The following is a 16512-nucleotide window of genomic DNA, read 5'->3' as shown; positions in this document are numbered from 1 at the left end:
ATTTTAGGTATGTAGACAACGGCGTGGGATTGACAATGGCAAGGTAAGCAAGAGATCCTTTTTTTCTTGAATCGAAGACAGAGAAATGGTAAATTACTATTCCCTGTCTGACAAAGAAGCATATTGAAGTATATAAGGAAGTTTGAAACACTGGCAGTAAGCCTGGTGGTAATGTCTTGAATATTGGTTGTGACTACAAACAAGAAAGATGAGACGATTTGCATTATTTTAGATACTGAATTATGTTAATCTGTAGTTCAGTTTTTCTATGGATGTACACACACGCTCGCGCGCACACACGCATACACCACACACACACACACACACAATTACACCATTCACATACACATATACATACATACATACATACATACATACATACATACATCATATACGTACACACACACGCACGCTCACGCACACACATAACACGCATACATACATACGCAACACACACATACATACATACAAGCACACACATGTACACAGACACATATACATACATACATACATACATACATACCGTACATAACGTTGGGTAACATAAATTCGCGGGGTACTTAAATTCGCCATTTTTAGAAACGGTGTATTTTAGGGATATGTGCTAGATGCAAAATCAGTTATAACGCCAGCAATGCAAACCGTATAGACTAACGTATTCAGAACACTGGCTGAAAAGCTTCGATAACCATGGATTAGAAGTTGGCGACGTCAAAAACTCTCCGTCCCTTATTGACAGAGTCTGGGGGCTTCGTGGGAGAATCACGCTGCACGGTTGTTCGCTGGTTTATAAGACAAATGTCACATCTCCTGCCTGCTAAACACAATTATTTACAAGACAACTTATTACAATCTCTTTTGCAAACCTGCAACTGGATTCTAAGTGTGACCAATCATCAAAACTCCTCTTTGTTGCTACAACCTACGGCACGTGTATTTTCCCGCCGCCATGTTATCACCCAGAATCCTGTCGTCAAGCAGACGACAAAGGTTTGTGAGGAACACTTTTTTGTCTAAATGTTGCGTGTGATAGTGGACTGAAGACGATATTTTCCTCAAAATTTGCTCCTAACACAACAAGGAACACATGGACATAGTAGTATAACCATTGCTACGGCATCCAGCTAACTTCCCATGAATAATGTACACGTTGCTATGACGGTGGGGATCGACTTTGAGTGACGTTCTACCGACTCAACAAACGGGATGTTACCGAAGGCCTGATGTGTGCGGTACGGCCGTTTTTTCGTGTATTTTTTTTTACTTGGACACGTCTATATCCATAGCACTCTCCTCAAGCCAAGGATGGAACGAATAGCTGCTGTATAAATGTAATTAGCGGTAAGATATTCAAGACGAATCTTCTCTCCCGAAATAATGTTCACACCTGTCCGACAACACCGTCATTGTGCGTGCGACGGACGGTAGTTTCAAGTTGAAATATTATGGTGTCAGCACGACTAGAGACAAAATCTACCATATATATGATAAGTGCAAAGATAGTACATGATACTGACAGAATAATAGAAAAAAAGGATGGTTTTTTGTTCTGCTAGATTGATTTCAGTCAACCATTATCGGAAAAATGGCGAATTTATGTTACCCAACGTTACATGCATACATAGTTACATACTAGTGCAAACACACGCAAATGCGTATTTAGTGCATGTGTATGTTTTATTTTGCAAGTTCGGGATTTTTCCCCAAAGACGTTGGTGGAACCCAGCAGATCTGGAACAGTGTATTTATCGGAGAGAGCGCGAACGTCGGTACCGTGAGGGGAGCCTCGGCGTGGGGGATGGGAGGGGTCACGGCGGTGGAGAGGAGTTTTCCTGATACAACGTAAGGACATACAAACTACAAACTTACTTATATCTGATCATATCTCAGTTTCCTGTTGTGCAGCAGTGTTTAAATATTATAATTCCAATGCCGAGCAATCCTTCGTTTAAAAGTCGTCTTAAAAAAACTCTTATCATGATTGATTATCGCCCAGATGTTTGGCGACTTCTATCTTCGTCAGGTATTCTAGCAACGCGTGACTTTCTGGACACGTGACTTCATAAGCGGGCGGTACAGACGCCTGACGTCATTTTTTTTTTTTTTTTTTTTAAGATCTTCCCATGGTCCGTAGCCATGGACTTTATTCTTTATTTACGATGATACAAAGAATCAAGAAATACGTCTCAGTACACACTCTTGCTCAAAAAGTGACGTTATCGTTCCGACATATTTTCCGTACTTATACTTTGAGTTTTCCAATCAATATCAACATATTTATGTGCTGAAATTTGACAAGGTTATCGAGTTTATAGCCAACAATTACATGATGCAAATCTAATGATAAAGATGTGCCATAGTTAATCAAGTACAGTTTTTCAATATGCGCCCACAAAGGCTTAACACATTTACACTCATATAAGAAGTGTTCAACGTAGTCCACAGAATTACATGACGGACATTTGTCCGTGTCTGTGATACCTTGTTTATATAACTTCACCCTTGTAGGGTATACATTATGCAACACCTTCCACTGCAAGGATCGTATTTTTGGTTCTGTTGTAATGCAAAATAACGATTTCCATATAGATTTCCAAGTAACAACTTGAAAGTCAAATTGCTTTAGACGCTTTTCCCAAAAGCTTTGCCCTGTAGGCACAACTGCTTTTTGTGAGACTAAAATATTTTTGAAAAACGTGTTGCTTTGCAAGTAAGCCTCTTTTCCAAGCAATTTGATCGCTGGTGCTTCACTTTTTGAATGAGGAAATCCTATCCATTTGGAAGGAATAGCATTGCGTAGTGCATTGTACTGAAATAATAAACTGGGGTGATCTCCTACAATGTTTTTCAACTCACTTAAAGACATCAAATTTCCATAGCAGTCAATAATATCATTGATAAACAAAATATTTTTCTTAACCCAATTACGGAAATATAACATTTTACCTTTATAGGTGACACATACATTATTCCACAAAAGTTGCCAAGGCATATTCTCCTCTGATACATCGTCTATTGTGTTAATTTCTTTAACTTCGTACCAAGTTTGTATTAGTTTTTTATAAAAGTCAGGTAACGACTGTATATAGCTACAGGGTTGAAATTGTGCCATATTACAATTACACCTAAAAATACAAACATTGGGACCAAATCTATGTAGATAACTTAACTGGATTTTTTTCCAGATAGGAGCATATGCATTGTCAGTCTGATGTAATAATTTCTTAACCCATTTTAGTAAAAATGTTTTATGTATGATTTTTATATCAGGCATCTTTAGACCACCTACAGAGTAATCTTGGATTAATACATTACGTTTCACACGATCTTTTTTCCACAAAAACCTGTAGAATATGGAATTAACATCGTTCAGAAACTTTTCAGGTGGAACAAGAACACTTAACATGTAGGAGAGTTGGGATGCAATTAAGCTTTTAAGTACTAATATTTTGCCTAACAAACTTAAGTTTCTTGAAGCCCAGGAAGCAAATAACTTTTTCATTTTACAAAATTTTTTGTTCCAATTGTCAACAATTTCGGAAGCAGAGAGTGTGGAGGAAAATATAACTCCTAAACATTTTACCCTACAAGTCCATTTCAGTCCGCCTAACGTTTCAGAACTATCAGCCCAAGGGCCTAACCACATGGCTTCCGTTTTCTCTTTATTCAAACGTAAGCCAGAAAAGGTAGAAAACTGTTCAACTAAGTCTAAACTTTTTATAATTGAAGCCTTATCACCCAGTACTAGCTCTGTGTCATCTGCGTACTGGAAGATACGGGCTTCTACTATGTGGTCATCAGATGACGGAAAAACAAATCCTTTGATCTCATCAGATTGACGAATTCTGAGCGCAAAAACCTCCACTGCTAGTGTAAAGAGGAGAGCGGACAGGGGGCACCCCTGTCGTACTCCTCTTTCAAGACTGATCCAACATGACAGGTGTCCACAGTGATTGAGGCAGCTTTGTGCGTTCTTAGTGTAAACTTTGACCCAGTTTACGAAGTCTGGACCTAGATTGTATTTCTCTAGAGCTTTTACAATGAATTCTTTGGATAAGGTATCAAATGCCTTACTGTAATCTAAGAACAAGATTGCCCCGGGTACTTTCCGGTCTTTAGAAGAGCAAATAACATCATCAATAGCACGAATATTGTTCAATATAGATCGGCCCTTTATATAACCTGCTTGTTCTTCACCTACAATAACAGTGATTACCTTTTGTAGTCTGTTTGCCAATACTTTAGCACCTATCTTGTAATCAGTGTTTGTTAGGGAAATAGGTCTCCAATTTGACAACTGATCCCTACTTATATCATTATTTTCATTACCTTTAAACAGCAGGGTTATCACACTTTTGCGCTGTGTGGATGATAGATGACTTTTAACAAAACCTGCATTCAGTGAATTCAAAACCATATTATTAATTTTGCTCCAAAACAGTTTGTAAAAATTAACTGTCAGACCGTCCAGACCCGGACTACCATTTGTCATGGCGTGCAGTGCAGCTGTGCATTCCGACATTGTCAACAGCCCTTCACATGATTCTTTCTGTGTTTCTGTTAATGTTGGGAAATCTAAATCCTTAACAAAATCATCATATTTATCGTCATCAAAGACATCAGACTCTTTATACAGTTCTCTATAGTATCTAACTTGTTCACTCAACAATTCACCTTGTTCAGTTATAACAGAGCCGTCAGGCCTCTTAATACTAGTAATCACATTACGGGCGGTACGTGCTTTTTCTAATTGTAAAAAGTAAGCTGTGTTTTTCTCACCGTTTTCAATCCAATTAACCTTTGACCGAATCTGTGCTCCACGTGCTTTATGCAGAGCCAGTATTTCAAACTCAGTCTTTAGTTTCCTAATTTGTTCTTGCAGGTTTTGATTGTTTGGATCAGCTGCTAATTGTTTTTCCATTTTGTCTAGTTTTTCTTCGATACTTTTGTGCTTTGATTTCCTTTCAAATGCTTTTTGTTTACCATAATTAATTGAAAAGTTCTTTATTTTACTTTTACAAAAGTCCCACATCACCTGTTTATTTGCTGTAACATTTTCACTTAAATCTTTGTTTACATTTTCAATAATGGAGTTAACCTGATCTAGAAAAACTTTATCTTTTAAAAAAGAATCATTAAATTTCCAGTATGAAGAACCTCTTTCTAGTTGTCTTGATGATGTTTCTAATAGAACAGATCTATGATCTGAACATGGGAAAGAGCATATTTCACAAGAGATAACACTATCAAGCATACTTTCATTGACAAGAAAGTAATCTAGTCTTCTTGCGACAAACGGGTTTCGTTTTGACCAAGTATATTCTTTTTCATCTGAATGTAAAGTTCTCCAAGGATCTCGGAGCTCGAGATCATGAATCAAATCATTGAAAGCTTTTACCTCTAATTTACTATGATCTTTCCCAGCAATGTTGTCTAAATCATTGTTAACTACAAAATTAAAGTCCCCAGCTAAGATTAGATGTCCTTGCTGCCAATGATGCTTTTGTATACAGTCTGTAATTTGTGAATAGAATTTCTTTTTACTTACAACATCGTTGGGAGCATAGACATTAAAGCATACAAATGTTTCATCTTGACTTATGAATTTTAACCCAATGACCCTCTCAGATATATCTATAAATTCCACATTTCTAATGTTGGAACCTTTAGATATCAAAATAACTTGTCCTTTACTATGACAGGTACCAGGGTGTGCGTAAAGCATTCCTCCCCATTCTGTCTTCCATGTTTCTATATCAGCACTGCTGATGTATGTTTCTTGCATGAAAGCAATGTCTATCTTCTTAGCTTTAAGGTATTGAAAAACCGTTCGCCGTACCGTTCGTTTCCTTAGACCTCGCGTGTTGCTGGTGAGTAGTCGAACCATAGGTGTTTATGGAAGATAGACCTAAGTACTATCCATTGTCTTTGTTTCTCCTCTGATCTTCGTGGCGACCGTCGTCTTTGTACAGTTTGTCCGGCTTCGACTTGTCAGGCGGAGTCAGAACATTCTTTCTCTTCCTAGTTGACCTTGATGCCCCGGGTTGACGCCGTTGACCTTGATCTCTAGTGCTGGCGGTCGCTGGGCGGGTTGAACGTGTAAGTCTTCTCTGATTGGTTGCACCAGAGAGGCCGTCTTGATCCTGATGTGGGGGTTTTGCAATTGTCTCTGTATCACACCGAGTGTTCTCTGTGTCATCACTGTCCCCAGTAACTTGACTCTCGGCTGTCTCATCGGGGTCTCCAGAAGCCCAGTCTGTCAAGTCTTGATCTTCTCTGCTGTTTTTGTTATTAACAACTGCTCTTGGAGCACTAGTCGATCGATAGTTGGATGCCTCCCGGGCAGCTCTGAGACCTTGCTGAACTTTCTGCTCAACATCTCTACTTTCTCGTGGTGGATTACTTCTGTCGGCCCTGCACCACTTTTTTGTGTGACCTTTTTTTCCGCAGTTGTGGCAAGTGATCCGATGAGGGCATTCATGGAATGCATGGTCTTCTGCCTTGCAAGATTTGCAGTTGATATGCTGGCCATCGTGGAACACTGTCACTTCTATGTCAATCAGAGAACCTGTATCTGTGGGGTCAGGTATGCTGTAGGTACCGTACCGCTGGAATGGGTTGGTGATCTTCGACGCATAGCAGAATCTGTGGCCCGAGTACAGGTGCTGAAAGGGGGAGTCCGCATTTCTGTTCTTCTTTTGATGTCTCAAGACTTCTGTCGTCCTTTCCGCTCTTGAGTCCACCCATTGTGTAACCTCCTCATCCGATACAGAATGTGGAATACCATGGATAGAAATCCTGATTTCACTTTTCCTTAAACCGGTTTTCTGGAAGTCCAGGATTCCGTAGGATTTTGAACCGACAACCACCTGACCTACGCTGATTGCTTTCGCCTTAGCATCCAGGCATGCAAAGTTAATTACCCAGGTGCGCTTTTGGCTCAGGTATTGTGCGCCTAGGATTTCTTCTGGTTTTATGGAATCATCCAGCTCATTCTGAACAGTATTGTACAGAGCCTCAACTATGTCAAATTCAGACAACTTAGGCATACCGACCGCGTCTATTTTGATCCAAAGATTGGTGTCTTGGAGCCTTGAAATATCATCACGTGCCGCCATCTTTCCTGTTGGAGTAGCCCTCCCACTGTTCTTCAAAAGAAAGGCACAAAGTCTTCCAAAGATTGAGAGGAAGTAATTCCAAGGCAGCGACGAAAGTCAGCACACACTTGTGTATCAATGCTAACTCAAAAGGAACGGTTAACGTCATGTTTCCGGAAAGTCACGTGTCCTATATAAGTGACAGGGTTAGAACGGAGATCAAAGATTTGGTCGAAATCTGTGTGGTGAGTTTTTGTTGTTGTTGCTGCGTTTGGGTTAAGTTTTTTTGGGAATATTTTGGTATCTCTTCTTTTTTCAACTCGTCTGATATCTTCAGCGTTCTTGCTTCAGACCTGGGTTTCCTGAGGAAGTTAGCTTTATTTAGCCTTATCAATGCACATGGCGTCTTGTTGGGTATATTCTATTGAACTGTTTTACGTCTAAAACATTTGCTCGATGGACTTTGTTTCTTTTGCATCAGAGTCTTCCCAATGCGAGGTCTCGACTACTATGACGGGCCTACTTTAGCCCGGAGCTGCACGTTTAAGAAGTACGCCTCGGCGCCGCAGCACGACCGCTACAGCAGCGCCATCGGCTGGCGGCTCACAAACGACTGGCACATGTCACCGAAGAACAACGCCACCAACCTCAAGTTTGAAGATGTAAGCAAAGCAGTTTCTACTGCCTTCAAACATTGATGTTGCAATTTTCAACAGTAATGCCTCGTTCACACTTGTATGTATGTTGAAGTCCATAGTTGCGTATTGATATTTATTTGATACGTTTGTGAAGGTTAGACATCCAGGTAAACAATATATAAGGAGAAATTCAAACTCTACAACTGGATAAAAATTCGGAAATAAATCTCCGAATTTTTATCCAGTTGTAGAGTTTGAATTTCTCCTTATATGATATTTATTTGGATTAACTTAAAAATGTAACGTTTGTGGGGAACAAGTTGCAGCCTGGTTATCGAACTGAAACACTTCTTTGCCCGCAAACTTTGCCAACCCCCAAATGTTGATACACAATTCATACGGTCTTCAATATACGCTTAAGTGTGGACGGGCGTTTCCTAAGACGTTTGTACGTAGAAACATATCAGCCAGATTTATAGAATAGAATTTTCTTACCTTTTACGTTCTTGTATTCTAATGTATCTCTGCAATTGGCTACGAGCATGAATACGCAAATAAAGAAAACGTTACAGATATCCTGGACCTGGACCTGGGTGATGGACAAGTCTAGGGCTGAGAAATCCCAGGCTTGGATCCTGAGTATTACCAATTTCAATCTTGAGTCTGTGATGCCGTTATTGTCATATCGAGTACATTCTGACCCTGGCCTTTCTTTAGGTGCAAACCCGTGTGTTCACCACCGGAGAAAACATACCCTACATGTCAAACGACAAAGACGGAGACAAGAACCAGATATTTCACGACTTGGACGGGAGCGTCACGGGCTACCCCGACACGTACGTGACCAGGCAGGACAACTACATGGTCAAGAACCCCGGATGTGTGGACAAACCGGAGTGGCGCGCAAGTATCTGCAGCGGACAGTTTGCGCAGGTGGGGTCAGAAATGACGTCTGGGATGTCTGATGGTTTGCCCAGAGTTCTATCTGTCATTTCGAAACTGACGGGATCTCGTACCCCAGTTCCCATCTTGGCCTACATTATTATCATTCGCTCTGTTTAATAACATATGGATAGCCCTATCACCAGCTAAGGCATGTACAGATGTTCTGATTTTATTCATTGACTTCTGTAAATTCATAACGATTTGTCTATTGACATTCAGCTTTAGCGAAATAACTTCTGCAAAACGACAATGTAGCGATACGACCAGTAACCACTTAGTCATTCTCACACTTGTCAACTTGCCAATGACGTCCCGGGTGAAACCAAACGTTTGAACAGGCTTGGTTCTGTTAAGGCTCACTGAGTGCTATTCTCTGACAACCAATGGCCAGAATGTCCCAGTTCCTGCCTTCTTCACTTACTTTCTGCCAAGAACTATTTGAGATAATGCATATTTATCTTGAAGAGAAGCATATATCACCTTTTACATCCGCAGGTGCTCTTTGTTGCAAAGCCAGCGATGCCCCGCACCATGACCATTGTCCGTGACGAGTACCCGGATCAGCCCATGACTATGGCAGGTGCAAGCGAACTGGCCACCAAGTTTTATCAGCCCGTGGTGACGCTACAACAGTCATACACCATCCACTGGGACAAACGGGCTCCTGAGGAAGTCACCATCTATCTGTTTAACTTTGACAGGTAACCCATTCCTTCATCTGCAGCGGAAAACTGGAAGAGTTAGGAAGACAAGAGATTCGGTGTGGCAATTTGAGATTCAACTTCAATTTGTGATCCTGTGTTCCTAAGAAATCGTTACTGACATTGTCTGCACAGTCAATTAAGCATTGGGTGATATTTACCTTAGGTTAACTAGAATGCTTCAACATGAGAAGCTCTGTTCTACTTGGTTCCACTTGTACCGTCCAGTAATATTTATGCCTGAATGAATTTCTAACTTAAGTGTTGTGATACCTTTCTTCGTTCCGTGCAGCGGAGAGTGGGTTCGCCTGGGGCTGTGTTATCCTCCCGGAACCACGTTTGACGTGAAGTACCAGCATGAGCGGCGCGTCAACAAGAAGGTGATGCACGAGGAGGACATGTCCCCGGTGTCCGCTCTGGCCGATGTGGAGGCTGGCAGTGGCAAAGTCTTCTTCTTCGAAGAAAGCACAGGGTATGTTTAGACATACTAATACATGCGTGAGTGTGGACGTTTCATGTCAAGGGCTGATGAAGACCCAACAAAAATCAGCAGGGCCTGTCATACAATCATCATAGCTCAAATGACTCGTCCTTTACTTCTTGCCAGTCCTGAGAAGCACCTCGCGCTTTGGTTATGTTTCTAGATGAGCTAGATTCTCACTTTAACACACATGAAGCTTGCAAGCCCTAAGCCTTTATCCCCAGTCTGTGCGTATACTCATGTATGCTGTTTAACACACTCGACCATCTGTCCCCCAGCCTACTGTTCCTGAAGGCGCGTGCGCAGGAGGTCCGTAGTGGGGACGACTACTGCTCGGATGTGGGGTGTGAGCGGATCGTGATCACGGCCACCATGACAGGTACCCAGGTCAGCGACTGTAGAGCCTCCGCCTACCCCAGGTACAGCCTGCTCCCGACACAAGCCGCCCCCATGCCTAGCTTCATGAGCATTGTTCAAGACTGTACAGGCTGTGGTGCTCAGGTGAGTTTGTGTGTTCCATATGTGAAATTACAATCCACACACGCATTAATATGCTGTATTCCATTCTTTATCGGTGCCAGATTCGTAAGTTCCCTATGTTCGCAGGACCCCATCATCTTTGACGCTGCCCTGCGGTTCCTGGAGGTGACTGTGGTGTCTGCTGGTTGGAAGGAGCTGCAATTAGGCCACAGTCCGTACATAGAGGTACCGAACCTATGGAGTGCGACTCTAATATAGTATGATAATAATGATAACAATTTTTATTGCATATTCATACCCCAGGGGGATAATGCACAGGAGACCATACATGGTGCAGTGGATATGGGAAAATAAAATGATAATACTAACGTTAACATTAAAGTCTCACATAATCATAAATGCTTTATAAATGTACTACGATCTATTTTAACGCGATTATTAATCCTTAAAAAATGTTATCATTAGACTGATTACTGAGGCTTTGATCATGACGTGGAAATTGAAATCCAGAATCAGCATCAATGTATGGCATTTTTCTGTACATGTGCACATGTGATCTCTTACATGGTTCTGGTTCTATAGTCAGGTGGTGGGAAATCAATGAAATTAGAATTTTAATGATAAAGACTGGGATGGAATGACCAAAATTTAACCCATATTTACCAAAAGCCAAACTGCTTGATATGACCTTCTTTTTCACTTTTGTGGTTTGAAGCTTGTCGTGTGCAAAATTCGTCACTAATCACAGCTTTACTGCTGCGGTGTTAACGGCGACACAACACCGTCCAGTACCAAACATGCCAATTCTGAACGTCTTTGCCTTCTCACCATAGATAAACGGTGTCCGGTATGACCACCATCTCAGAGGGTACCTAGTACTCGCTGTTGACGCCGTGACCGGCTCAGTCACCCACCAATCCACCTTCGACACACATGCTAACTCAAACTACGACCGCGAAATGGCCGACTTCATACGCAACGATATTCCCAAAAAGTAAGTCGTAGAATGATCTAGAAAACGTTGTGTGTTACGACAAACACATGCACTGTATGCAAATTTGTACATGGATATTAAAAGGAAAACTGTACGTCTCTACATTGTTTGTGACAGATAACCACAGGAAATGTTTTGCACCAAAGTTTGCATCCCATGGTTTACGACATCGGTGTTTGTGTGCAGTTCCATAGTGCTGGCGTCGGTCCGGAACACGTCCAGCCGCAACGCCCAGGAGTGTCTGGTGGCCCTGAAGGAGACCGGAGCTCCTGAGCCTGTTGCCACGGAACACAGAGGTGTGGTGATCTGTTTTAATAAACGACTATGGCTGTCGTGTTCAAGCGAGAAGATACGCTTCATTTGAACACTCTCGCAGAGAAAAGACTTACATAGAACCTTTAATTGTAACACATGGTCACAGAGAGCAGCCAGACAATGCCATCATTGCAATATGCCAGAAGATATTGCCAGTCTGTCTGTGCCGTCTGTTGTCAGTGCTTCCGCATTGCCATACATCCTCAGTGATGTACTTTTTTTTTATCTCCATGACAGAAAGATGGAGATTTTTTTCATGGAGATGTTGTTTTGAGCGTGTTTGCGTGCGTTTATGTGTGTGCGTCCGGGCGCTTATAGTCAGCATAACTGAAGAACGTCTGGATGGATTGTACAGATATTTGGTATGTGGGTAGATGTTGGGAGGACAAAGGTCAAGGTCGATTTTGGGCACCCTGGTATGTGACACTGGAACAGCATTGGCGTTTCTGTCAAAATATTCCAAAGAGAATAACTAAAGAAAGGAACGACAGATTTTCATGTTATGTAATATGTAGGTAGCTTAGACAGAGATGAACACAATGAAGCGCAAGTTAGGCAAATTGGGACTGAATTTGCATAAGTAATGAGGATTATCTATATTTCTATTCTAAGCATGTTGTGACAGGTGTCACCTGTTGGTTTCGAAACTGGGTCAAATATTCCCAGCAGCAACCGACAGCTGGTCAAACCACAGAGGGATATACAACCAAACCTGTATACTTGTTTCTATTATGTGGATAGCTTAAGTGTTACTTGATATGGTGAAATGGTGATAATGCAAATCAGAATCTAATTTGCATAATTAATGAGGGAATTTCATAAACCCACTCCATTCAATGGTACGACAGCTCAATCATGCAACATATGTAACTGAGTAATAAAGGGACATTGATAAATAAAAGATATGCAAATGAAGACCTAATTTGTATAATAAATGAGAAAATACTGTAATTGCATATTGGTAGATGACTGGAATTTCATACTTGTGGCATTTGGAGGGGGCGAAGCCTGCCATTTCTAAATGCCTTGTTCGAGATGGGTAGAGTGTGTTAATTTCAGCTTCTCGCTGCTGAGACGGCCCTTTGGTACCTATTGCTAATCTTTAAAAAAACGCTGATCTATATTGCTTACAAGGATAAGAGCAGCAGAAAACTAATAGATAGGACTGGGAGTGTGAAATCCTCAGTTGCGTGCTGCATATTTCATCAACTTTATAAACCAATACCTCGGTCATTAACAATAATCTCCAGGCAGATCTCCACGGTGCCAAAGTCGTATCAGCCAGCCAGAGAAGCTCCAGTCAGGTGCCTGATACATCCTGATACTGAAGCATGATACATCCTTTGAAGGCACAACAATTCGTATTGCTCTACTCTACTCTACTCTACTCACCCAAGTCCAAAACAAATTTCTAAAAAAACCTATGCAAGAGTGGACTCTTCTAGTGATACCTCCATGTCAAATGGACCAGTCCAAAATTACTACGGCCCAAGCATGAACTATTGCAAGATCACCCCAGTCCAGAATCGAGTTTTCCCAATTTGACACCCCCACCCCTTTCTAGAATGGCCTCCGAAATACACATATTTGGTATTAATTTGCAAAAAAACAAAACAAATATAAATCATTCTGTTAGTGTTAGTGTATGCCAAAATTGTTAATAAAGCCCAGTGGACATCTACATGCATCATTCTCAAACCAGCTTTCCGGTCCTTTGGTCTAAATACGTAAGGGAAAAGGTGCCAAAAACTATACCACATTTTTTTGCTTTAAGAATGGTCAAAAATCACATGAACATACCATCCCAACATTAACCATTTTGAAGTGGTGCATGCCTAAAATATTGACAAAGTCCTGTTGCAATTGACATATGTCCTAGGCTCCCCGTCTAAAATTTAAGGTCATTTGGTTTAAACCCTAACCCTTTAACCAGGGCACATAACGATAGCTAACAGTAACAGTGGTCATTTTTGGTCTAAAAAAACTCAGCCCTGTGCCATTTTTACGTGATGTATGCCAACGTTTTGTTGATATATGTCCTAAGCACCCTCATACCAAATTTGAGGTCATTTAGTTATGATATAGAGGCAAAAAATATACATTTTGGTCTAAAATAGCCAAAAACAAAAATTCAATAAAGTAATTTCAAAGGGATTTCTAATGGGGAATAATTGAAATATTGGACAATTCTACCCTTGTGGCAAACTTCAGGTTAGTTGGTCCAGGAAAGATTGAGATTAATCATTCTGAAGATTTGGTATGACCAAAAATGATATATTAAGCATACGTGTTGTATGGAGTGAAATACAGCCAAATCTTGAAGGAGATATGTGGTACAGATTTTAGTCTATAATATATGGGACTTTTATGTGTCAATCAGGGTGAGCTTCTGGTCCAAGATAACCTTTTAGATATTCCAAACCCTCGCTCTAGGCTGGCACTCATCTGGTGTTCTATATTAATGCTGATTACCTTTGCCAAGAAGGTTCAGTTCGGTAGTTGGTGCGTGGTTTAACAGCAGTCAAACTTTGTCGATAATTATGAAATTTGGTACGTGATCATCATCATCATCCACTGGTCTCTGCATCTGCAGTCGTTGAAACGTCCTGCAGCCGCTTTCAGTCTTTCTTCATCTTCCTCTATCTTCCTCCACGTTGGTGTCAACAAAACAAAGGACAAGTTCGATTTGTTTTTCTTAGTGGATTTTTATTTTACTGCACCTTCCATGTTTAGTATCACAGGTTCTGAACCGTGACACTATACCGTCACAATTTTTCAGTGGCAGGAACCTTTTAGGCTGTGGAATAAATGGTGTTGGTTTGGAACTTTGGACTCTCTAGCAACTTTCCTCGGAACTGCAGCCTTGTTGTTCTTGTAAAACTTTGAAACAGGATAATTCAAGCTTGGGATGGAGGAATGGATATTTAATTTCGTCATCATTACGTAGCATAATCAATGAGTTGATATTACAATAACTGTCTGAAGAATGATAGAACTTTAATACATGCAACCAAGGAGGATGCCACATATGAAATTCTTGAAGGGCTACATTGCAGCAATGAAGTCATATGAATCACACTAATTGGAACCTTTGCATTACGTAATCAATGAGAAAAGGCTATACTACGTTGTGACAGGTGCAATTCATGGAGAATTTCACGGCAGAGATCATGGACATCATTTCCATACTAAATGAGCTAAGGCCACAGCAAGTACATTTTATGGATGACATCCTCTGCAGACTCCAAATCTATTGGCATTGCGCACGGGGGGAGGGGGGAATAAAAAAGGCGGGCAAAAAACACAAGATATCCACATTTTCAAACTTGAATACCATAAAGCGAGTAAGAAGAATTTAAGTGATAATTCATGCATGGGATTACAACCAACACAGGGCTTTTATCTTTGTATTGAATAAAAGTTTAAAACATTAACTAATACTGATGTCAACATTTACTGTTGAAAATGTGGCTTATGTATGGGGTCGTTGAACTCTTGTTTCCCCATTCCCCTGCAGGTAATTTTGCGATGGTTGGTTTCAAGGGGTCTGTGTGGCCCAGCTGGGTCCAGCAAGTCAACCTGCCGTCCACCCAGGGACCAGCACAGATCTACACCAAGATTCCTCTCATGGGATAAACTGGTTCACTGGATCAACCAATGGTGGCAATCCTATGATACTGAATAAAACTATTAGCATGACTTACACTTGTCTGCAACCACATCCAACTGTAGTTTTGGTATTGTTTAGTCTGTGTGCTTTCTTCCATAGGGAAAAAGATATACTTTAATTGCTTGGTTGCATTGGCCCAGTCAAGCATGTTTTAAGTTATCAAAATGGTTTTATTTGATTAAATTCTACAAGTCAGGCGCATTGTGCAACTTTGAACCTTCAAACAAGGAGCACCCTCCTTTAACAGCGCTGAAGTATTTCGCGAGCGGGTTTCAGCGCTGCTAAAGGAGGGTGTGTGGTTACCGTAGCTTCTTGGTGTCAAATGATGATAATGACATAATGATGAAGATTTCATAAGACACCAGATGCACACCCTCGTATCACATTGAATCAACTACATTTCAAGCTTGACGTGACAGCAGTAATGAACAGACTGTATTGTAGATTAAAATTTGTGACTGCTGCACCCCAAGAAGGGATAAAAGATGACAATGATCACAAATGCACCTTAGGTAGGGATGAACACTGCCAAACTCAAGTCTATAGTATAAAGTAGGACATCCTTTAAATTAGGCCACACTGACTTGTTTATATGGATTACATCTGTGTGAGCATCAATTTTCATCTTTTTATCAAAAGTGTGACCATACCGCAAAATGTAGAAAGACGCTGCAGAATTTCAAAAAAAATGTCAGAAAATGACTATCAATGTTGTAGAATGCCTCTTTTTCTATCATTAATAAACTGATTTTGTTGTTAACTTACTTTATGCACATTGAAGTTTTATGCTAGGTGCAAGTGAACTATAAGGTAAATTGACATGATGTTATGCATGTCTTCAACCCGGTGCCTATCACTGTAATCGGTGATGGTGCCAAAAGGCTTACTCAGTGCAAGACAGTCACTCAGAGTGCTAAGGATAAATTCATCGGTTGCATTTTTTGAGCCAAATTGAAAAATACATGTAATCAGAATCATCTCTTTGGATAAGGGTTGTTTGTGTGTAGAATACATGAAAAATGTTTTGGTGCAAGGATTGACTTTTTGCCAATTGTATCAGTAAAAACAAGCTGAAAAATGCCCTCAGCAAAGTCTTCAAAGTCAAAGAAGATGCCAAAGAACACAAAGAATTCATAGTATTGTATAGCATGTAGTGTGTCTTCAAGCATTTGTTCAACCTTGCTGACCACT

General features: G+C 40.7%; 1 protein-coding gene across 1 annotated transcript in view; it reads left to right on the top strand.

Moving 5' to 3' along the window:
- LOC136424502 (inactive cell surface hyaluronidase CEMIP2-like) overlaps positions 1 to 15370 on the top strand; it is a 28562-nt gene extending 13192 nt beyond the window's left edge. Inside the window, exons 15-25 of the mRNA XM_066413116.1 lie at positions 8 to 43; positions 1690 to 1842; positions 7579 to 7759; positions 8453 to 8668; positions 9176 to 9381; positions 9674 to 9853; positions 10141 to 10363; positions 10469 to 10567; positions 11176 to 11336; positions 11523 to 11632; positions 15169 to 15370. Coding sequence (XP_066269213.1) covers positions 8 to 43; positions 1690 to 1842; positions 7579 to 7759; positions 8453 to 8668; positions 9176 to 9381; positions 9674 to 9853; positions 10141 to 10363; positions 10469 to 10567; positions 11176 to 11336; positions 11523 to 11632; positions 15169 to 15287 — 1684 coding nt within the window. The 3' untranslated portion in view covers positions 15288 to 15370. The remainder of the gene's footprint in view (positions 1 to 7; positions 44 to 1689; positions 1843 to 7578; positions 7760 to 8452; positions 8669 to 9175; positions 9382 to 9673; positions 9854 to 10140; positions 10364 to 10468; positions 10568 to 11175; positions 11337 to 11522; positions 11633 to 15168) is intronic.
- Positions 15371 to 16512: the final 1142 nt, after the last annotated feature.

This window comes from Branchiostoma lanceolatum, chromosome 18, assembly GCF_035083965.1.
Source record: "Branchiostoma lanceolatum isolate klBraLanc5 chromosome 18, klBraLanc5.hap2, whole genome shotgun sequence".
Lineage (NCBI taxonomy): Eukaryota > Metazoa > Chordata > Leptocardii > Amphioxiformes > Branchiostomatidae > Branchiostoma > Branchiostoma lanceolatum.
This window is presented reverse-complemented; position numbering and strand designations above follow the sequence as displayed.